Source organism: Homarus americanus, unplaced genomic scaffold, assembly GCF_018991925.1.
Source record: "Homarus americanus isolate GMGI-L3 unplaced genomic scaffold, GMGI_Hamer_2.0 scaffold38393, whole genome shotgun sequence".
Taxonomy (NCBI): Eukaryota; Metazoa; Arthropoda; class Malacostraca; order Decapoda; family Nephropidae; genus Homarus; species Homarus americanus.
The window spans coordinates 562,181-583,911 of NW_024719307.1; the positions used below are offsets into that span (position 1 = coordinate 562,181).

At 37.5% G+C, this 21,731-nt stretch overlaps 1 protein-coding gene across 1 annotated transcript; it reads right to left on the bottom strand.

Moving 5' to 3' along the window:
• Positions 1 to 6,675: 6,675 nt before the first annotated feature.
• LOC121859973 (protein DGCR6-like) lies at positions 6,676 to 21,328 on the bottom strand. Its single transcript, XM_042356954.1, has 5 exons — positions 21,191 to 21,328; positions 18,639 to 18,814; positions 12,975 to 13,135; positions 12,585 to 12,769; positions 6,676 to 7,999 (listed from the first exon to the last, which is right to left on the bottom strand). The coding sequence occupies exons 2-5, from the start codon at positions 18,728 to 18,730 to the stop codon at positions 7,862 to 7,864; spliced, it is 576 nt and encodes a 191-aa protein (XP_042212888.1). The 5' UTR covers positions 18,731 to 18,814; positions 21,191 to 21,328; the 3' UTR covers positions 6,676 to 7,861.
• Between the last annotated feature and the right edge of the window lie 403 nt (positions 21,329 to 21,731).

Genomic DNA, 21,731 nt, shown 5'->3' on the forward strand with positions numbered 1-21,731 from the left:
AGGTGACAAGATGTGACAAGGACCACAATGGTTGTCATATCACAAAACTCAAGGGTTTTACTGATTATGTTTAAAATTGTCTTACAAAAGGGAAGGTGCAAACAGTATCCTGTATAAGGGTAAATACAATAATGGTAGCCAAGTGTGGGGAGACAATTGTTAAAAGCTTAAGTGATGCCTGAGCTACAAAGGTCAAAAGGTGTCAGACACCCAGAACTGTGATAATGAAGAATGCCAGTTATCTCAACCGGATACACCAGCTTACAGAATTCAATTACACCAAGAGTTAATGTGACACAAACCTCATAAAAAGATTATTTAGGGTTATATCCTCCATATGTTGACATTTAACAAATTTTGTGACTATTTGAATTATGTAATTTATATGGGTGGTTCTTCCTGTGAATGTTCTTTATAGTCTCACTAAAAGGAATAATGGTTGAGTAAGCTTTAAAAAGCAATTGACAGTTTTACCAAGCATGGATAACTTTGTTTTTATTGATAAACTTAATGAAAATTAATTCATATATCATAAAAATATTTAATATTTAATTGAAGGCATAGTTTATCATCATTACCATCATCAAAGTCTTACAGCCATTTTCCATGTTTGCGTGGGTTAGCTGCAGCTACCTGCAGCCTCCCTTGTCAGGTTCTTAACTCGAACATCATTTCTTACAAACTCTTTCCATGTCATTCTTGGCCTGCCCCTCCCCTCCACATTTAGGCTGATGCATCTCTTAACCCAGTTGGTCTCATCCATTCTCTTCACATGCCCAAACCATCTCGGCCTAACTTACGCAAAACTTCGTCAATCTTTTCAACAGTTTCTTGTCTTTCAGTGTGACCTTACACATCCATCTTATCATTCTCATTTCAACTCATTCAAGCCTGTGTATATCATCCCTTTAACTGTCCATGTTCCACTACCATACAGCATAATACTTCTCAAGCCAGTTACATGCATCTTTTCTTTCTCACGGAGGGAAGGTTCTCTTTCCATCAACTCCCTAAACTTCCTCCAGCCATTTATGACTCTTGTAACTGAGAAGGCTTCATCAACCCCAACTGGCACTGATCACATCACCCAGGTGATGTATCTCATCAACACACTCCTTTGGTTTATCCCAAGTGTTGAATTTATCCAGCCTTGCTAAGGCCATATGATTACTTGCACATACAGGACACTTCAAGTCAGTAACATCCTGCAACCTACCATCTAACCTGTGCACATTATTGTGTTGTTGCCAAAAGCTTTTTGACAGACAGCACACAGCCATTTCCCTCTTTCCACCATGGGTCACTCACCCAGACCATTAATCAGGACTTTGGTTTGTTTGGTCACATTCACACCCTTATGTCTATTCCTTCCTGCTATTTCTGAAATTTATCCACTGCCTCTTCAATACTATAAACATACAACTCTCAGGGCAGATCAGTCCTGTCAGTGGATGGAAAATGTCAAAAGGAGGGCCAACAGATTGGTGCTTCCACTACGGCACATCAGTTATCCAGAGAGATTAGAATGCCTTTAACTGCTTAGCGTATAATACTGTATAGACGGGCAAGGGGTGACCTAATTAAAGTTTATAAACATCTCACAGGGCACTACTTGGTCGAGCGTCCATACCTGGAGCTGGCAGATGACCATCCCACAAGGGGTCACAGCTCAAGGATGAAGAAGTCACAAATCCAGAAAATTGTGAGGGCAAACTTTTTCGGAGCGATAACTATAAACCTTTGGAACAACCTGCCAGTGTGTGTTGTGATGGCACTGAGTGTGAGCTCTTTCAAGACCAGACTTGACCAACACTGGCACAGGTACAGATACATTCTGGAGCTAACACTGCGTAACAGAGACATGACCGACCGGTCAAGTAGCTAACAAGCCGATCAGTGGCAAAGTAGGATAAACGTAAAAGTTTGATATTCCAGGTTTTCTTTTATACAGTAATTTCACTGGATGTGTCTGGGCAGTAGAGACCTATTATATACAGGGGCATTAAGACATATTCTGATGTACCCACTCAGATTGAGATTAGGTGCTCCTTTACGTATATTCATCAATTCCTTCACTGGATAATCTCTTGACTCCTGATAACTACGGCACACCACAATATTCTGACTTCATATCACACCTTTATGTCCAGGATCAACATAAGATTGACACTTCCATTGATAACACCTACCTGCAGTCTCAACCACTGGCTTATATTACCCCATGACATAACACACATGACGCTCTTTCTACAACGTTAACTTATTAACTCTCGAGTCCAAGTGACGATTACCTGAGAATTTAATATGACATTGGAGGAATGCCTCGCTGGCCCTGACTAAGTTGGCAGCCATGTGGAGAGTGGATGCTAATAGTTTACCTAATTTTAAAATGGGTAGTTCAGATCAGCTTTAGGGCCTATACCCTGTAGATATGAAAAGATGTATGAGGGCCTATCTCGATTAACCCTTTAGAGAGCAGTTCCACACTTAGGTATTTTATTTTTGTAAATACCAGACAATTATATTCAGCTGAGAGAAATCCCCCAACCCCCCTGTCCTCTAAAGCATTAAAGTCAGCCATAGTTCACGGTTAATAATAATCCTACTTCTGATGTGTGTATCCTAGAATCTTAGAACAGTTGTGTAATGAACTCTTAGACCTCTTAAGTATTTTATTCAACAATATTAAGAAGGAAGAGAAACTCCCTGATGATTGGAGCTTAGCACATGCATGTCCTATTTCACAAGAGGACTCTCGCCATTGTAAGAATAATCAGTTTCATGAGCTTGGCATGTATAGTTCGTCAAGTACTGGAAAGAGATATACTGCACTGATTTTAGGATTGTCTGAACCTCTCTTACAGTTCATAGTATGCACCAAGTAGAAATATTCTCAAGTAATATTAAAAGGTTACAGTAATTCACCTCACAATGGAGTTTTTCTGTTAACAAGTCTTTGATAGACGTACACACGAAAATACCTGTAGTGTAAAAACATAGTGATCACCAAAGGTTTATGTGTAGGAACAACTATGGATATTTAAATTACTTATTAAAAACGTTCATGCATAACTATTCTTGTTGAAAAGAAACTTCACAAGTGTTTTGCCATAAAAAAAACATTATGGAAAAGTACATGTAAATAAAAGGTTGCCTACATAAAGTTTGATAATTCCACGTGCAATGGTATAAAACATTTAGATTCATACATGAACCTCTGCTGTAAAGTTAAATACTGTACAGTTGACAACCCTTTATCCGAAATTCCGAAAACCGAAAGTTTTTTTTTGGGGCATTTTTTTTTTTTTTTTAAACAGGGATTAGCTTACCTGGGCATAGATCACTGACCCACATCAGGGCCTGGGGGGCGAAAATGTAATAGTAATAAATTATAATAATAATAATTAATAATAATAATTATTCATAGTAAATAAAATTTTAATAAAAATACACCAAAATAAAATAATAATATTATAAAATAATAATAATAATAATAATAATAATGTAATAATAACAATAATAAAATAATAATAATAATAATAATAAAGAAATACAAGAATGAAAAAAAGATCAAAAGTGAGAAACACGACCTAGACCTATGAATTATTATTATTATTATTATTATTTTTATTATATATTCCCCCCTCCCCAGGCCCTGATGTGGGTCAGTGATCAATGCCCGGGTGGGCTAATACACATTTAAAAAAAAAAAAAAAAAAAAAAAAAAAAAAAACTAACCATTCTGAAAACCGAAAAATTCCGAAATCTGAAATCCCTCTGGCCTCAAGGATTTTGGAAAGGGATTGTCAACCTGTATAGACATCTTTTAACAGCCAGGTGTGATGACGTTCAGGGTTGGGACGTGTTTGGCGCTAAATTTAAGCCATAGGCGTTGAACATATATCTACCTCCTGTGTACAACTGAGGTCGTTATGTTGCTCTGTACCGTACCTAATTGACCCACTCACCAATGTTATGACACCCACCCATCACCACCTGAGCACCTCCACCCATTACTACCTGTACACTCCCACCCATCACCACCTGAACACTTCCACCCATTACTACCTGTACACTCCCACCCATCACCACCTGAACACACCCACCCATCACCACCTGAACACTTCCACCCATCACCACCTGAACACTTCCACCCATTACTACCTGTACACTCCCACCCATCACCACCTGAACACTTCCACCCATTACTACCTGTACACTCCCACCCATCACCACCATGTTTTTTTTATTTTGGTTTAGTGTTTAAGGAAGTCAACAAAACTGAATAAAGAAGTGAAATGATTGCTGTATCCATATTTACTCAAGGTCAACAAGTAACTGTACAACAGGATTACACACACCACTGCAGTGCTACATAACGAGTGTACAGTCCTTTTATTACTTTTATAATATATTTACTTTATAATATATTTACTATGTCCTTTTATTACTTTTATAATATATTTACTATGTCCTTTTATTCTTTTTATAATACATGTAATTATACTATGACAATGTTCTTGAGTTTGAGATGTGTATTTATAAGAGCAACTCTTAAGCATCAGGAAAAACGATTATCTAGCACACTCAATTCCCCATGTATTCCAGATATCTAAGGGTATACTGTACAGGGGGTCCCCGACTTACGAACGAACGCTGATATGAATGTGGTTAAAATAGAAATTTACAGTACAGTATTTCATTTACCTATGGACTTATTTTTTACTTTAACTTATAGTGGTCCCTCAGTTAACTAACGGTTCGATTAACGAAATTTCGGTTAACGAATTACCTCCCATAAGGATCTTCAATTCGGTTAATGAACAAAACTTCGATTAACGAAATCCTTACGACAAACACGTTTTGTTGTGAGCATCAGCTGATGGGCTAGTCTGCCAATTCAGTAATCTGTTCTATGTTTACATTTGTTTCCAGTGGAGTAAATATCAAGTTGTACTCTTTAATATTTTTGCATTTTTTATATTAAAATTATTAGTCATTTTAAAATTTAGTTAACATATTGACAATATATGCAGTACGTACAGGGAACTAGTTTTTCGTGCGCCCATCAGCGGCTTGACTCACCCACCAGGCGTCAGTGTGGCTTTGTTTATAGTGGAGTGAACATCGATTTTGTTGGTGTCTTGAATATTTTTGCATTTTTACATTAAAATTATTGGTCATTCTGAAATTTAGTTAACATATTGATAATATATAGCACAGTGCAGTGTTGATATAAATTGAATAATCTTGAATTACACCTAGTGAACTTAAAATTTTATTAGTGAAATTACTGCATCAAGCATGGGTCCCCTGAAAGGTGATTTCTCCTCCATCCCCACTTCCTTCTCTTCTCCCTTCTCCTCCACCCCCACTTCTAATTCCCAACATCATCAACAACCAGGAACCTTCTACATACACACCTCAAAGTAAGTGTACTTTACTGCATTTTTTGTTTTTACTTTGTATGTACTTTTCTGTGAGCTGGAACCAATTACCCAATACCTCATTGAAACAATGGATTCAGTTAACGAAATTTTTGGTTGACGAACGACTCTGTCGAACGAATTGTGTTCGTTAACCAAGGGACCACTGTGCTGTATTTTCTCATTCTATATCTTCTTTTGTCTTAAATTAAGTGATTTTTAGAAGTAGTACTGCATATAAGAACTTAAACTATGATACAGTGGGATTTTAAACATTGTTTTGTAAGTACGGTATGCATATAGCATGTGTTCCGACTTACGAACGTTCTCAGGAAAGGAATCCGTTCATAACCTGTACTCAGCTGCTCTCTTGGCTCTGAACAGGGATTTCTATCTTTCAGTGTCACGTTACACATTCACCTCGCCATTCTTATTTCAGCTCACACAAGATACTGTGGGACTCTCCTGTCCACATTACACAGTGCTGTATATAAACATGTGAATGGACCACTAGGACTGCTGCAAGTAATCAAATTCCTCCTCATGATAGGAAAATACTAGGCTGTTTGTTTGTCAACTAGTTATTTATAGAGGAGGAAATGAATATTTTAAGGTAAGATAGAAATAAATAACAATAATTATAAACTTTAAAAAAAATATTTTATTCTAAATACAACTACTGTACAGTACAGGGGACCGGTGGTAGATACCGTTCTTGCCTCGCAAGCGAGATGTCACGGGTTCGATTCCCAGGCCGGTGGAAGTTGTTTGGACTTGCTTCCTAGCCCCCATTAGTCCCTGTTCACCTAACAGTAAAGTAGGTACCTGGTGTAAATCGAAAGTTGCGAATTCGTATTCAGGGAAAGTTGTTGGAGCTTCCAATAACTTCATGACATAAACCACTGACTCTTCAGGCTTCTACGCCCTTATCTCGTGAGACATAAAGGCAAGCATGAACTTAGCATGCTTCCCTGTTGGGCGCTGTAAACGCTTCTGCGCTTCACCTTACACAAGGATGTAGGGGGGTGCCCAATAAAAAAAAAAAAAAAAACCTACTGTACAGTACTGTATTAGTATTGTCTTTGTATTACACTTCAGTATATAGACATTAAACTTATTTATACAGTAAACCCTCGATAACTTGGCACATATGGGGCTCTGGTCTTGCCGAGTTGACCCAAATTCCGACTTATCGAGACATCCCCCCCTCCCCTCCTACAAAAATACAATAAAAAATTATTGACCCCTATATGTGTGTACAGTACATGTAATTACTAAATGTAAAAAAGTAACACTTACCAGCACTGCAGGTGAAGAATGAAGCATCATAGTAGGTGATATAGAAGCATGGTAGGTGACACACAGGCATGATAGATGATGCAGGTGGCCAGCTATGCTGAGATTTTCCTAGATAATTTTATAAATCTCGGCATTTCCTGAGTTATGCTACAATAATACATTCCGAGACTATATCCATGACAAGTTATATGAGATTCTGAGTTATCAAGGGTTTACTGTACATCAATTGGAATTTCATAATTTACCATTTAAGAAATGCAACAAAATAAAGTCAAAAGGAAAAATTGTATTTTGAATTTCTGACTTTCCATTAAGTTTTACTATATATTATTTTGGCCGGACAATACAGCCAGTGAAGATGTATTCTGAATCAATAATAGTATAATATTGTCAGAGTACCTTGCCTCATCACACAGCTGAGACATTCCTGAAAATAAACTGCTTTCTTCTAAGGTCTCCAAAACTCGGAAAAATGATGGAGTCGCCATCAAGCAAATACAGTACTGTACAACATAAAGTAAAGCAAATACCACCACATGTTATCACATATAGTCAACACTTTGGGGACAGTGATGTCAACTTGTGTTCGTGTTCATTACCAGGTAAACATTGAAAAAAAAAAATCATAAGAACATTTGAATCTTACCATAAACTCCTAAGTTACATCATCAAAGTTCAGGGACCAGGGGGAATAAATAATGAACCCCTTTTATTCTGTGTGGGAGCCTCATGGGTAGATGCACAGCTTGTGGAAGCTACTCCACCACCAGCATATTCCTCATCTTTGTCACTCAAGTTTCCAGGAGATTCACTAGAATTACAATTCAAAGCTTGAAAAAGGTCACTATCTTCACTTATATCACTGTTACTATGTATGCGAGTGTCATCCTTGTCTCCAGAATAAATAAAAAAGGCATAACTTCCTCTTGTGTGTGGCACCACACATGAGCAGGTGCAGTACAACTTGACTCGGCCATGGTCCATCAATGAGCTACAATGGGTGAGAGGCCTACACCATCTAGGGACAGTTGCCAGAAGTCTCCACAAAAGATGTGTAGTAAATACAGTGCATGGGAAATTTAAATTGGGTCCACAATAAATATGTCACAACTGTTGCAGGGTATGTCCATCAGGGCTTAAGGAGGGACTTTTATTCCACCAATCTTCACAATGAACCCCATGATGTACATCTGAACTTTGATCTCCATAGGATTGTCGGTCTCATGGAACCCTGGCACACCAACCTGCTGCAAAGTTGACTGTTGTTCTGTCACCTGTAATGGAATAATAATATAATATTACATACAAATATGGGGGTCACCATTTTGTCTTCAAGAAGGATTCATGCGATTATTCCGCTTGAGCATTTTACTCTAAAACTGTCTCATTTAAGGAAGTTTAATTTGTGTATAACAAGACTCATAAGTACAAGTGATATCCCCATTAACTGGAAAAAATGGGACAGAGCTCTTTTGGGGATGAGATATTTCTGGGTAACAATACGACTCCCTCAAACCCGAAAAAATCCTACACCCCAAAAATTTTCCTGGGTAATGGGAAAAGTTTCTCAGGATTTTCCAGAATTAGGCATTATTTTATCCTCGGAATTTACTCCCAGACCTGGATAAAAATGGAGTTTCTGGAATTTTAAAGAAGTATGCATTATTTCATTCTTGGAATGTGCTCCCAGACCAGGAAAAAAACAAAAGAGGAAAATTTCCTGAAGTTTTCTCAGAATTTTCCAGAAAATGCACCCGATTTTCAACCTCGGAAACTCGTTGACAGACCGGAATGGAGAGAGTTTTTTCAGAAAATTTTTGAGAATTTAAATTCTGGGTATACTGGAAAGTTTCAGCTAATGGAGATATTACTTATACAACACTGCCCCTTATAATACTATTTCATTATACAGTGTATGTTCTGCAGCAACTTTTTACTATTAAAACAAAACAAAAATTAAAAAATAGTTTAAAATCTAATCAAGACAACACACGACACAACATTCTTGTCTTTATCTAAGCTGTGCATTTAACATGAGAGCAGTGTACACTGGCTACTGCTTAGCCAATCAGTGCCTGTCTTCATCAGTTTTGAATCCTTCTCATATGTGTGTTTATTCTACTGTACATTGATAGTACTGTACAAGTTGACCCTCTCTTATCTAGCAACATTGGGACCAGGGCCGAGCTGTATGATAGAAATTCCCGTTAAACAGAAGGAAAAATTAATGGTACATTAACCAAAGCTAAACTTAGCTTAATGCCCTATAATGTTATGGATTTCTTTGCATACCCGCTTAACACATCATATTGAATAAATTTAATAAGTAAACAAGTAATGTAACAATTACATTTAATAAATTTACATAATATATGAAATAAAAAAATAAATGAAGTATATATTAGAACTCGCACATCCCAGGCCCCATACAGTCAGAATTGGTCATTTGTAATTACAACATTTATAATCCAATGCCCTCAAACAATATTGTATTATTCCTGCAGTCATGCCTCCCTGGGCTCTTTCCATAAAACATGTGAAGCTACGCTGCATGACTCACTGTGGAGGCTGCAACAGCCGGGTACAGCTTCGTTGGAAAAATGAAAAGAGAATTGTGAAATGAAAAGAGGATGAAACAAGAAACCCATACCAAAAAAAAATTCTAAGGTTTATTTATCCAAGTGTGCTAGAAAAGCTTTGTTTCGTCTTGATAGGTGTGTGTATTGATATAGGCAAACTTACAGCATCAAGAACTGTTACTTGTAGTATGCCGAATAGGCACCATTGGATGACAGTTCTGCAATTTGAGGAAATTTTTCTATAAAAGGTAAATACTTTTTCCCATACAAAAAGACCCTAATTATGGGAAGAAATAAGTTGTTCGTGATACTGTACAATATTATTTTTGTAATTTTTCCGTCCCAAATAATTTTTGTAACTGAGAAACTCAAAGTTTAGTTGACCATAATTTTTTTGTGATAGACTACAGAACACTTAAATGGCAGAGATAAGAAAAATTTACAGCACTTTGAGGAAACAATGAGAAATAAAAACTTATCACCAGTCAGTGACACAACTTTCATCTCATTGTAAGTACCTGTACAGTACAAAAACAATAGATTAATTAATGGAGCTTGATTAAGATATTGTTTCTTGATAATAAATATTTATCATCATCTACAGTACACTGGGCTGAGCAGATTGTGTGTATCATTTATATGTTCTGGGTAAGTGAGTTTTGAAATTTACTTAACCAGATACAGTATTTTTTTTACTTATGACAAATTTTGCAGGAAATTTGCGTACCTGGTTTTTTCTGAATAATGATAATTGAACATTTTAAAACATTCAAATTTATTGTGTGTATCAATTCACAGTTGACTTGTGTTCATCGAAGTGACATCAGCTGTGATGTCACCGAGGCTATTACACACATTTGGGCTTTCTTATCAGGTTATGTCATTATGGGAACAGAAAAATCATGTGTGACATCACAATGTGGCATTAGGTCAAGCAAACACACCCACACACAGCCCCTCCCCCACCTTTTGCATCACTGTTGATGAACTTCACCAGTTTAAGATGTACAAAGAGGTGAGGTGAGGCATTAGCTGACTAATTCCCATCTGGGTATTTTCCTCTTACTATATAAACTTATCATTCAGGCAAGTGCTGGGAACAAGGGCCAAAAAACACTTGTCTGGCCCCTAGTCCAGGTTCTGCTGCTCTGCACATCCTGATCTATACTCTATATAGTGGGTAGTGACTTTTTGGACGTCATCCTGAACATATGCAAGGTTATGCACTATTATGCAATAGCTCCGAAGTTCATGCCAGGGATGAATTTTCTTTCATTCATTGAAATTTTTTTTAAACATTTGGAAAAATGTATTCCATTTCCTTATGGGGGATTTTCATAGATAAATTTCTTAAGTTGCAGGCACGAAATCGTCATACGTACCCATGATAAGTGGGGCACCACACGGCAGTGCACTGGGACTACTGTTTGCTTGTTTCATAAATGATATGCCAGATGCTATACACTCCTCCATACTAATGCTTATGGACAATCCTATGTTATACAGGGATATTAAGAACCAAATAGTCTGTGAAGCACCACAGGAAGATCTGTGTTGACCTCAAGTGTTAAAAGGAGTAACAACAAGTGTAAGTGCATTCAAGACCAAATTTGACCATTGGTGCAGGCTCAGATACATTCTGGAGCCAGTACTTAGCAGAGACATGAGCGACTGCCAAAGCAGCTAACAAGCCGATCAGTGATAAATAAGATAAAGTAATAAGTTGCCTAGACATAAGAACAAGAACTCCATATAATCCAAGTTGAGGCCTAAACATCTCGATGGAAATGTGACATATGTACCGAGTTTAGGACTCCTTAATTAAGGCTGAGGATATTCACGGCATGAAGTGGGATTACAAGAGATAATTTTCTCCCTAAAGGTCCCTATAGTGTCAACCATCCAAAGAAGTACATTCAAACCACTTTTAAATCAACCTGCATCAGTTCAGATGACCGTTTCCTCAACATTCTTCTAAAGTGAATTGAAAAGCTCATGAATCACACTTGAAGACTTGTACTAGCCATTACTAATGGCACAGTACTGTAATAATAATCATATAAAGTACATCTTGTTTCTGTGACCTTCAGGTATTTTATTTGGTAACAACTGCTCGCTGCTCCCATGGGTCTTTTACATCAGTGTTGGATGGATGTCCGGCATAATGTGAGTAGGAGAGGGAGACCTTCATGAAGGTGACACCAACACTTGTGTGGGGAGAATGTGGATGGAGAGTGGAATACATTTACACTCACACCTTTTTTACTTTTATCCTCTTCATCACTGATCGGCTCATTAGCCACTTGGGCAATAGGTCACGTCTCTGTTATGCACTGTTGGCAAGTACTGGGCATGCACTGGCTCTTGAATGTACCTGAACCTGCTCCAGTACTTGTCAAGTCTGGTCTTGAAAGAGCTCGGTGCCGTCACAACACTCTGGCAGATTGTTCCAAGAGTTCACAATTCTCACTCCAAAAAAGTTACCCACCACAGTTTTCTGGGCTTGCGGCTTCTTCAACCTTGAACTGTGACCCCTTGTGGGGCGAGCGTCTGCCAGCTCCAGGTAAGGACACTCGACTGAGTAGTGCCCTTTGAGATGTTTATACACCTCAATTAGGTCCCTCCTTCCCTGTCTGTAGTATAAGCTAGGCAATTGCAGGCACTCTAATCTCTCATGGTAGCTGAGGTGATGGCACCAGACTGATGGCCCTCCTTTGGACATTTTCAGTCAACTGACAGTCCCTAGCATATCTCAGGGGCCAGACAGGTTGACAGTACTCCAGACAGGAAAGCACCTCACTCATGAAAATTGTTACGAGGGACGGACCGTCAAGATATCTGAACGACTTTCTTATAAGACCAAATAATTTAGTTACCCAATTCACCTTCTTCTCACAATATCCCAAGAACTTCAGTTCATTGTCAACATCTACACCTAGGTCCTTTTCACATTCAGTCTCAATTAATGCAGTTTCTTCACCCTGTTGGGACATATCATACACCTCCTTGCCATTGGTATGTCCCAGGTGCCACCTCTTACACTTCATGACATTGAATTTAGCAACTATTTCTTCGACCATTCTTGAAGCTCACAGAGATCCTTCTGCAGCTCCTCACAGTCTGTTGGTAATGTCCCTTTACTCTCTCCCTACCTCTCCAAAAGAGGTGTGATATCATATTTTACATCCACTAAAAGTAAATGGTACAATACTCTTCAATATACTGTACAGTAATCTAAATAAAATTGAAATCCCTGAAAAACACATTGTAACATGCCTACCTTTTGGTCTAGAACTTGCTGTATGCGAATGTGGGTATCCATTACCTCTTGAGTATGACGAGCATCTACTTGTGATAACTGCTCTTCATGCAGTCGTGGCAGACGAGAGGCAACGTGAGCTTTGCCTTGGCGTTGTGCGGCCTGAAGCTCCTCCCTCTGGGACTTTAGTAATGCATCACGTTCACCTACAAGTATATAATATAAATATATATATATATTTTGCAATGGAGTTAACCCAAATACTAACTCGCCAATTATAATACACTTACTTTAACAATATTTGCAGTTACAAAAATGTGGGAACAGTTGTATACAGCTACCAAGAGTGGGCTAAACATATCGAGGGAGACCAAGTTAATAATCAAGCATCTGTAAACCTGAGTCACTCACTCTTGTGTCTGTTGACCATGTGAGAACGTTGTTCGTGCAAGCTCTTCTCTGTTACGTGCTGTAAATCTGCTAGTTCACGCACTATTTCAAAGACCGTATTATTAAGCAGCACATGGGCCAATGATGATAGAAGATCATATGGCAAGCGTTGCTGGAACTTGCTGAAATTACACAATTATTAGCTATGAATTGTTTACTGGTCCAATGGGTGTATATCTACAAGCTCTATGTTTTCTAATTGAACAAAGGATACTTCATAAATCACTTTCAACCCTCTTAAGGAAGATAATTTTTCAATACATATTAAAAGGAACAGAAAACATTTTTAATGAAGATATAAAAGCACCCAAATTTTAGACAAATATCAGAACATACCTACTAGCACACCACAAAATATGTCCAAACATACCTACTAGCACACCACAAAATATGTCCAAACATACCTACTAGCACACCACAAAATATGTCCAAACATACCTACTAGCACACCACAAAATATGTTCAAACATACCTACTAGCACACCACAAAATATGTACAGCATACCTACTAGCACACCACAAAATATGTCCAAACATACCTACTAGCACACCACAAAATATGTCCAAACATACCTACTAGCACACCACAAAATATGTCCAAACATGCCTACTAGCACACCACAAAATATGTCCAAACATACCTACTAGCACACCACAAAACATGTCCAAACATGCCTACTAGCACACCACAAATATGTCCAAACATGCCTACTAGCACACCACAAAATATGTCCAAACATACCTACTAGCACACCACAAAATATGTTCAAACATACCTACTAGCACACCACAAAATATGTACAGCATACCTACTAGCACACCACAAAATATGTCCAAACATACCTACTAGCACACCACAAAATATGTCCAAACATACCTACTAGCACACCACAAAATATGTCCAAACATGCCTACTAGCACACCACAAAATATGTCTAAACATACCTACTAGCACACCACAAAATATGTCCAAACATACCTACTAGCACACCACAAAATATGTCCAAACATACCTACTAGCACACCACAAAATATGTCCAAACATACCTACTAGCACACCACAAAATATGTTCAAACATACCTACTAGCACACCACAAAATATATCCATAACTTATCTACCAAAACATCAAATGTGAAAAAAAAGAAGTGAGAAATGTTGTTTAAAGGAATTATTTGATGTAGTGTACTGTATGTTGCTGGGGCTGTGGTCCAAGGCCAGTATTCACTAACAAGGCAGTTATGGTGATAGGAACTTTTTCCATATCTTCAGAAGATGTGGAGTCCGTACAAACTTGGTAAAGGATGATTCACTTACAGTTCATACTGTGACTGAAAGTAAAGTTTAGTTAAGTATGCTGATACCAGTGTGTGTTCTGGTGTACAGTACAGTACTGTATTTGCAGTGTCGTACATTGACGCCGTTAATTTAACGCCGTCAAGGGACGGCGGCAACTTTTTGTTAACGCTGGCGTCATCAATTTTTGGGGCGTCAATTTGTTCGTCAACTTCTAAAATTTTAGATTTTTCCAAGTTCGATTTTCAAATATCTTGTTATAAAGACGACCGGGAAAAGTCTTGCTGCGCCCGTCGCCCACGCAGCTTTCTACAGATTTAAATTTTCAAGTTTGAACCAGAATTGTACAGTATAGTCTGGATTTACGTGGTCAATTGAACCTGTGGAGGTCCGCGTAAAACGAGAAACGCGTAAACGAAATAACAGAACATATGGGGTTAATTGAAATAGAGACTGGGCCGACTCCCAAACTCCACTTTTTCCGACACAATAAGTACGTTGTAGTAAAAATAACATCTTAATTTTATGATGGTATGCACACACAATTAATATTTAAGAGAAATATCAATAATATTAGGTTTTTTAACACTTACGTCAGTAGAAAAGATGGCTGGGCACATGGGGATGGGGGGTTAGTTCCGAGGCAGAGGGCAGATTATTGGCCCTCCCCAGTATCACTTGTATCAATTGTATCACTATCCACCACAGAGGCTTGCAGGGCCTCTTTGTCAAACCCCTCAAAGTCCATATCCTCACTATCACTGACTTGGGCTGGCTGTGGTGGGTGGCGGGTGAAGAACTCGGTAATGTTTAGATGACTGGGCGACCTTGTGAGCACCCTGCCCGCTCCGCTTCCCGCGTAAATGACCAAATTTACCACGTAATTAAAACATTTCATTCTGGCAAGGCACCGTGTAAATGACTAAACGCGTAAACAAAAACCGCGTAAATGCAGACTATACTGTACTTTCTTCCTGACCGTTAGCATTGTGGTGTGAAAATGTGCAACCGAGCGGCGCCCGAAAACACGAGTCACAACGGAGGCTGTCACGCTGGCTCGACTGGCTTCCCAACATTAATGCAGAGGAAGTCACTAAAAAGGCCACCAACCAGCTGTCCAGGTTGGTGGAGAAGTCCATGCACGAGACTGAGAGCAGCAGTGAGGGAGACAACAAAGACCATGACGTGGAGGACGAATTGTTCCAGGCCCTGTACGAGACCCCCTGCAGGAATGAAAAAGACAGTGACCCTTTCAGGCGTTTCCTGGGGGAGAAACCTAAAAAAAACTTTCGACAAGGACACCTTCCCCAACAAGGCCATGAGGGAGTTGTTCATCAAATACAACACACCCATCCCCTCTAGTGATGCCGTGGAGTGCATGTTCTCCAAGGGCAAGGACGTCTTGAGGCCCAAGCGCAGCAGAATGAGTGACAAGCATTTTGAGATGCTAGTATTCTTGAGGGGGAACAAATGAATAATTAAAATGATATAATATAAATCATAATACATGATTTAAATGAATCAATATTTTTTTATTTTGCATGTTATTCCCATACACAGGAGAATACGCGTTTCGGGGCTGCATTTGTACGTCACTGAAAACTTGTTGACGCTAGGTGTTGGCGTAGTAGTCAATTTCTAGACCAAACATCGTGCCCTGAACAAAACCCTCAGAAGGAATATTAACTAATCACAACACACAGGTGGGTGGGAAGGAAATTTTTATTTAAAGCTAAAGGAAAAATTCTGAATATGAAAACGTCTACCTTCTTCCATACGATTTGCTATAGTCTTGAGATAAAAGAAATAGGTTTCTTCTGCTGTTGTTTCTTATTGAACATGAAACATAATAGCTCTATTTATGTCCATGAAATGCTCAAACTCCATGTCAACAAGCAAACATTCCCAGTGTCTTTATTTATGACAGAAACTGAGGAAGAACCCTGAATATGAAAAATGCTATTCCTCCTTCCAATTTGCTTTATTCTTGAGGTAAAAGTAAATTCTCTTCTATATATAATTTTTGTTAGGTGGCTGGTTAACCCAGACCGCTGTCATTAAGTGTTACAAATATTATTAGTCAAAATGCAAATCCTCATCACTTTATGGGGTAAAGATTCGTTTTAGGTCAATCATGGAATTTCATATTGTTATTTCTTTATTATGTTACTGGCACAAATTTATATCTTTCGTGTATTTTAACTGATAAAACCTTCCCAATTACTATTAATATTGGTTGTTCAAAGTGGGCAGGGCTTTGATGGAGAGGAAAAATGTGGGGTAAGGTACTGTACTACAAAGATCATATTGATAATATATGCAGTACAGGGAACTATTTTTTTGTGCGCCCATCAGCCGCTTGACTCACCCACCAGGCGTCAGTGTGGCTTTGTTTACAGTGGAGTGAACATCGATTTTGTTGGTGTCTTGAATATTTTTGCATTTTTACATTAAAATTATTGGTCTTTCTGAAATTTAGTTAACATATTGATAATATACGGTGCAGCAATTATTATGAAACACGAAGAAGGCATTAGAGCCAATGACTTTGTAAAGAATGTGGAATGTCATCATCGACTGCTTCTATAATTAGCCGTTTGATATGTAAACAAAGCTGCCGGGAATACGACATACACACCTCAAAGTAAGTTAAAATACAGTACGTATTCTATCGTTTTTTATTTATTAATGTACAGTATACTGTATAGTACAGTAATGCATTTAGTTTATATTTAATGTTTTGTTATTTCTATTACCCGTATACAGTACTTTGTATGTACAGAGGTATACTTTTTCTGTGAGATGGAACCAATTACCCAATATCCCATTGAAATAATATTCAGTTAACGAAATTTTCGGTTAACAACAGACTCTGTGGAACCTATTGGAGGTTCACGGCGCCATAGGCTCGATGAACAGGCTTTGTGTGAAATTAACAAAGTCTAGGACTGCTTTTAGTGTCCTAGTGGTCTAGAGGTAACGTTCCCCGATCACACACATAAGATCATGGGTTCGAGTCCTGGCGGGGTGAGGTTGTTGATTATATGTAGAAGTCCGAGCGCTTTATGGGCTAATGATATATATATATATATATATATATATATATATATATATATATATATATATATATATATATATATATATATATATATATATATATATATATATATATATATATATATATATATATATATATATATATATATATATATATATATATATATATATATATATATATATATATATATATATATATATATATTTTTTTTTTTTTTTTTTGGGGAGGGGCTTTTCTCCTTATATAAATACAGTAGAAATATATTCCAATTTTGACCTAAAACGAAATCGTTACCCTTTATGGGATTTTTTCTTAAAGGTATGAAACTATTTATATATACACTGTATATATAAATGATCAGTACAGTGGGGTATGCTATAACGAACGGATCCTACTACGAATATTCCTATAACGAACGGTTTTACCTATAAATTTGAGAATGCTATAACGAACGCAACTCCTACAACGAACGCGGATGAATACGGGACTATTTCGCCTGGCGCATGAATATTGTTGTACCGCGACCCACAACAAGAGCGTCAGGCGCCATCTTTGTCTCATTGTGTAGCCAGTGCACCACTGTTATTGTTGAAATTTCGTCTTTTGATGTGGAAATTCGCATTATTTGTATAACTATTTTGTTATACAAGTATACAATTGTAACAATGAGTCGTCCAAAGCGAGTGAGAAAGCTAATAACCCTTGAAACTAAGAAAGAAATTGTAAAGAAACGTGAGAATGGAAGAAGCATTGCGAAACTTAGTGATGAATATGGGATGGCTAAATCGACTATATGTACGATTTTGAAGAATAAAGAGGAGTTAAAAACTGTGCAAGTGGCTAAGGGAATCTTTAGACTTAGCAAAGCAAAGTGTAATGTGATTGAAGAGATGGAAAATTTACTCTTAGTGTGGATAAAGGAGAAAGAAATGGCAGGTGGTAACATTAGTGAAGCTATAATTTGTGAGAAGGCTAAACAATTGTTTGAGGACCTTAAAGCCAAGACTCCCAGTGGAAGTGATAGTGATGTGCCAGTGTTTAGGGGTACCTGCATGCTGAATAACACTAAGGTAAGATAAAGTACTGTATTTTTTACATTTTCCACAGAATTTTTTCAGTGTTAAGTGGTTGTATTTGGGGGCCTGGAACGGATTAATCCTATAACGAATGAATGCTATAACGAACGAGGTTCTGGAACCAATTACGTTCGTTATAGCATACCCCACTGTATTGTGAATACCACTTGGGTATAAATACACTATTGACACTTACGTTGGTATATCTCGAGCCAGTGTTTGTAATTTTTCCAGCATCATATAGAGTTTCTCTTGAGTATCTGAGGAGTTACCTCTTACACTGTGCATTATTTCCTGCTGTATATACAAAGTTCACTTTTGGCCAAGTTCCTTTATAAACACTGGAAACATCAAGTTTGTACGTTGACTCTTCTGTAATATATGGTAACAATTACTATGAATGTATGTAATGTGATTCATTATAACTGTAGTCATGTGATCATGACTTTAAGCCAGGGTCACACAAACTCTTTTATGAGCACTTAATTCTTTAAAATGTGGTCACATGGGTAGTTCTTGGATAATCCCTGAGAACAGCACTACCACCAGGAGGAGTGTTTGATTTCATTAATTTTTTCCACAGATGTTCTTATCATTATAATAAGTTCTTTAAAAGATGTGACATTTACTACCTTAGAACCTAATATCAGTTTCTCACTGCAATTTCCTCATCTTCCATGCCCTGCCCACTAAAGGCAATATATATATATATATATATATATATATATATATATATATATATATATATATATATATATATATATATATATATATATATATATATATATATATATATACATACATCATAGTTTGTGCAAATGTGCTAAAAAGTAGTTATTTCTAAATAAAACTTAACCTAACTTTAGTTGATAGGAAAAACAAGCAGCAAAAGCATTGTTAGAAGACCTCACCAACCTAACCAAAAAAATCTACCTAACCTTGCCTGACTTCCTAGCCGGGGAACGGAGCCCAGTATATTAAACAGAAAACTTATTATGATATGGTGTAAGTTTATGTTTTTGTGGGCGTGAGAGCAGCTGTTCGTAACCGAACGGTTCTTAAGCATACACTGAGAATCGGCGTTGATCCAGCCTGAATGGCGGAGTATTCTGAATTACAACAATGATTGACTGTTTACATCCTGGAATGAGACGTGACCACCACATTACGGCCAAGAAGACAAAGTAGTGCGAGCCTAATTATCTACCAAATGGAACATTTGCACAAGAAATGATTATCAGATCATAACTCACTGATGAAAATAAAGCAAGAAAATAAACAGTGAAACAAATAACTCATCCGCAGGTCAGTCGTCAACTTTAACTAAATTACCAAATAAAAAGTTGTTGCCTCTTAAAATACTTACTATAATTGATAGCCAGTGGATATTTTGCTGTGACTGGCAAAGTTCTTACTCATGCTATTTTACCGTGAGTGTGCTCTGCTCTGATCTGTTATTTGTCCATTACTGGAGAACACGAGAATATGTGACCGTGACTCTGGCGGCATTTGTTGTTTATTTCTTAGTTAGTCAGAAATCTATGTATGAAAAGTGGTTCAGAGGTTACATATTGATTTTTCAGGCGACTACAAAGTTGGTAAATTTTTACTTTAGGACATGTGTCCCTAGGGGCTAACCAATATGTTTTTCCAATGTATTTTGGTGTGTTTTAAGCAAATCTGACCTTCATTTTTGTCGGAAATTGCTCGTTTTTGCCCCACTCCGACCCCCCAACAATAATGGGCGAGAGCCTAGGAAATTGGGGTTTTTGGGTGGGGGAGAACACAAAAACAGGTCAACTAACCTAACCTAACCTAAATGTTTCTATAGTTTAAAACTTTGGGGCACACAATGTCCAAAAGTACAATACCTTAGTTAGAAGTGGATAGAATGATCGTCTTTCTCGTAAAACTCGGCAATAAACTTAAAATACTGTAGTCATAAGAGCACGAATCACACCCAACCTCCACCACGGCCAGTGTCAGACAGTCATTGAAATTCAAATCCGTACCCAGGCTGCTTCCTTTGAAAAAATTCATATGTGATTGGTAAAAAAAAAATCGCGTGATATCGATACATCATTGGTAATGACTGGACGACGTCAGTCAATATTGTGCATGAGTAATGCATAATTAACTCGGTTTCATGCAGATAACATCTCTTCACAGACGAAGACTGAAAAGTACGTAAAATCAATTCAATTATGTCGCTATTTTCCATTTCCGACTCGTATAAATGGGGTTCAAAATGCTCAGAATAGGGAGTTCTAAATGTGTCAGTAGTTTATAACTTTGGGGCTCGCTACGTCTTAAAGTAAAATAATACTTCTAAGTTTTTACCCAGCTCATACTGAACGACTAACCGATCAGAGCAGAGCGCACTCACGGTAAAATAGCGTTAGTAGGAACTATGCAGGTTACGGCAAAATATCTACCATAATAATATGAACATCTGTAGAAAAAATAAATGAAATTGAACTACTCCTGGTGATAGTACTGTTCTCAAAAATTATTAGTTCTTGCTCCAGTGAATATTAGTGAACAACGTCGAGCAGTAGATGAGACTGAACATAACAAGGCAAGATGAATGCAGGCGGCAGCGGCTATCCTTGATATTTATTATTTTATTAAAAAGAAACGAGACAAATTAAAGAAAAACGATTGTGGTCTCTTAACTGGTTGGACTATCTTAGTTATAATAGGGAGAAGGGAGGGCTACTGAGCGAGGACTAAAGCCTATATACTTTCCTTGGTGTGGACCTTGAACGACCCTCAGTGACAGTTCAACCACAGTGCAGCAACTCGGCGATATTGTGTTGTACGAACGTCACCTCAGGACCTAAATTATAAACTCAATAAATTATGTGTCTTAAGAAACTGTTTGTTCATTTTATACAGGAAAATGTTATTAACCTATGTTTTACTTGATAAATAAACTTCGTGTCATTAATTATAATACTGTTTTCTGAATGAAAGTCCTTGAGTGAACTGCAAGGACTGTGTGAGGAGGATAAGCGGGCTCCAATGGGCAAGGGCTATAGAGAAGGGTATTGAACTACCCTGAAAACTTATGGAATATCATAAAGAATGTTTGGGTATTACATGGGCAACTATTTAAAAAAAAGTATATAATTGGCGAAAATCGTTGCAAATAGTGCGTGCCTAATTTATTTTATTTCCATTTGCGCGTTGATCGTGCGATATAAAAAGTGAACAACAAATAAAATAAAACATTAAAAAATACACATAATTTTTCATATGGCCAATCCTAACCTAACCTACGTTAAAT

Coding starts and splice junctions, on each gene's coding strand:
- LOC121859973 (XM_042356954.1), bottom strand. CDS start 18,730: ATGCACAGTGTAAGAGGTAACTCCTCAGATACTCAAGAGAAACTCTAT. Junction 13,136..18,638: donor CTGGCTCGAGATATACCAAC/GTAAGTGTCAAT, acceptor GTGTAATTTCAG/CAAGTTCCAGCAACGCTTGC. Junction 12,770..12,974: donor CATGGTCAACAGACACAAGA/GTGAGTGACTCA, acceptor ATATACTTGTAG/GTGAACGTGATGCATTACTA.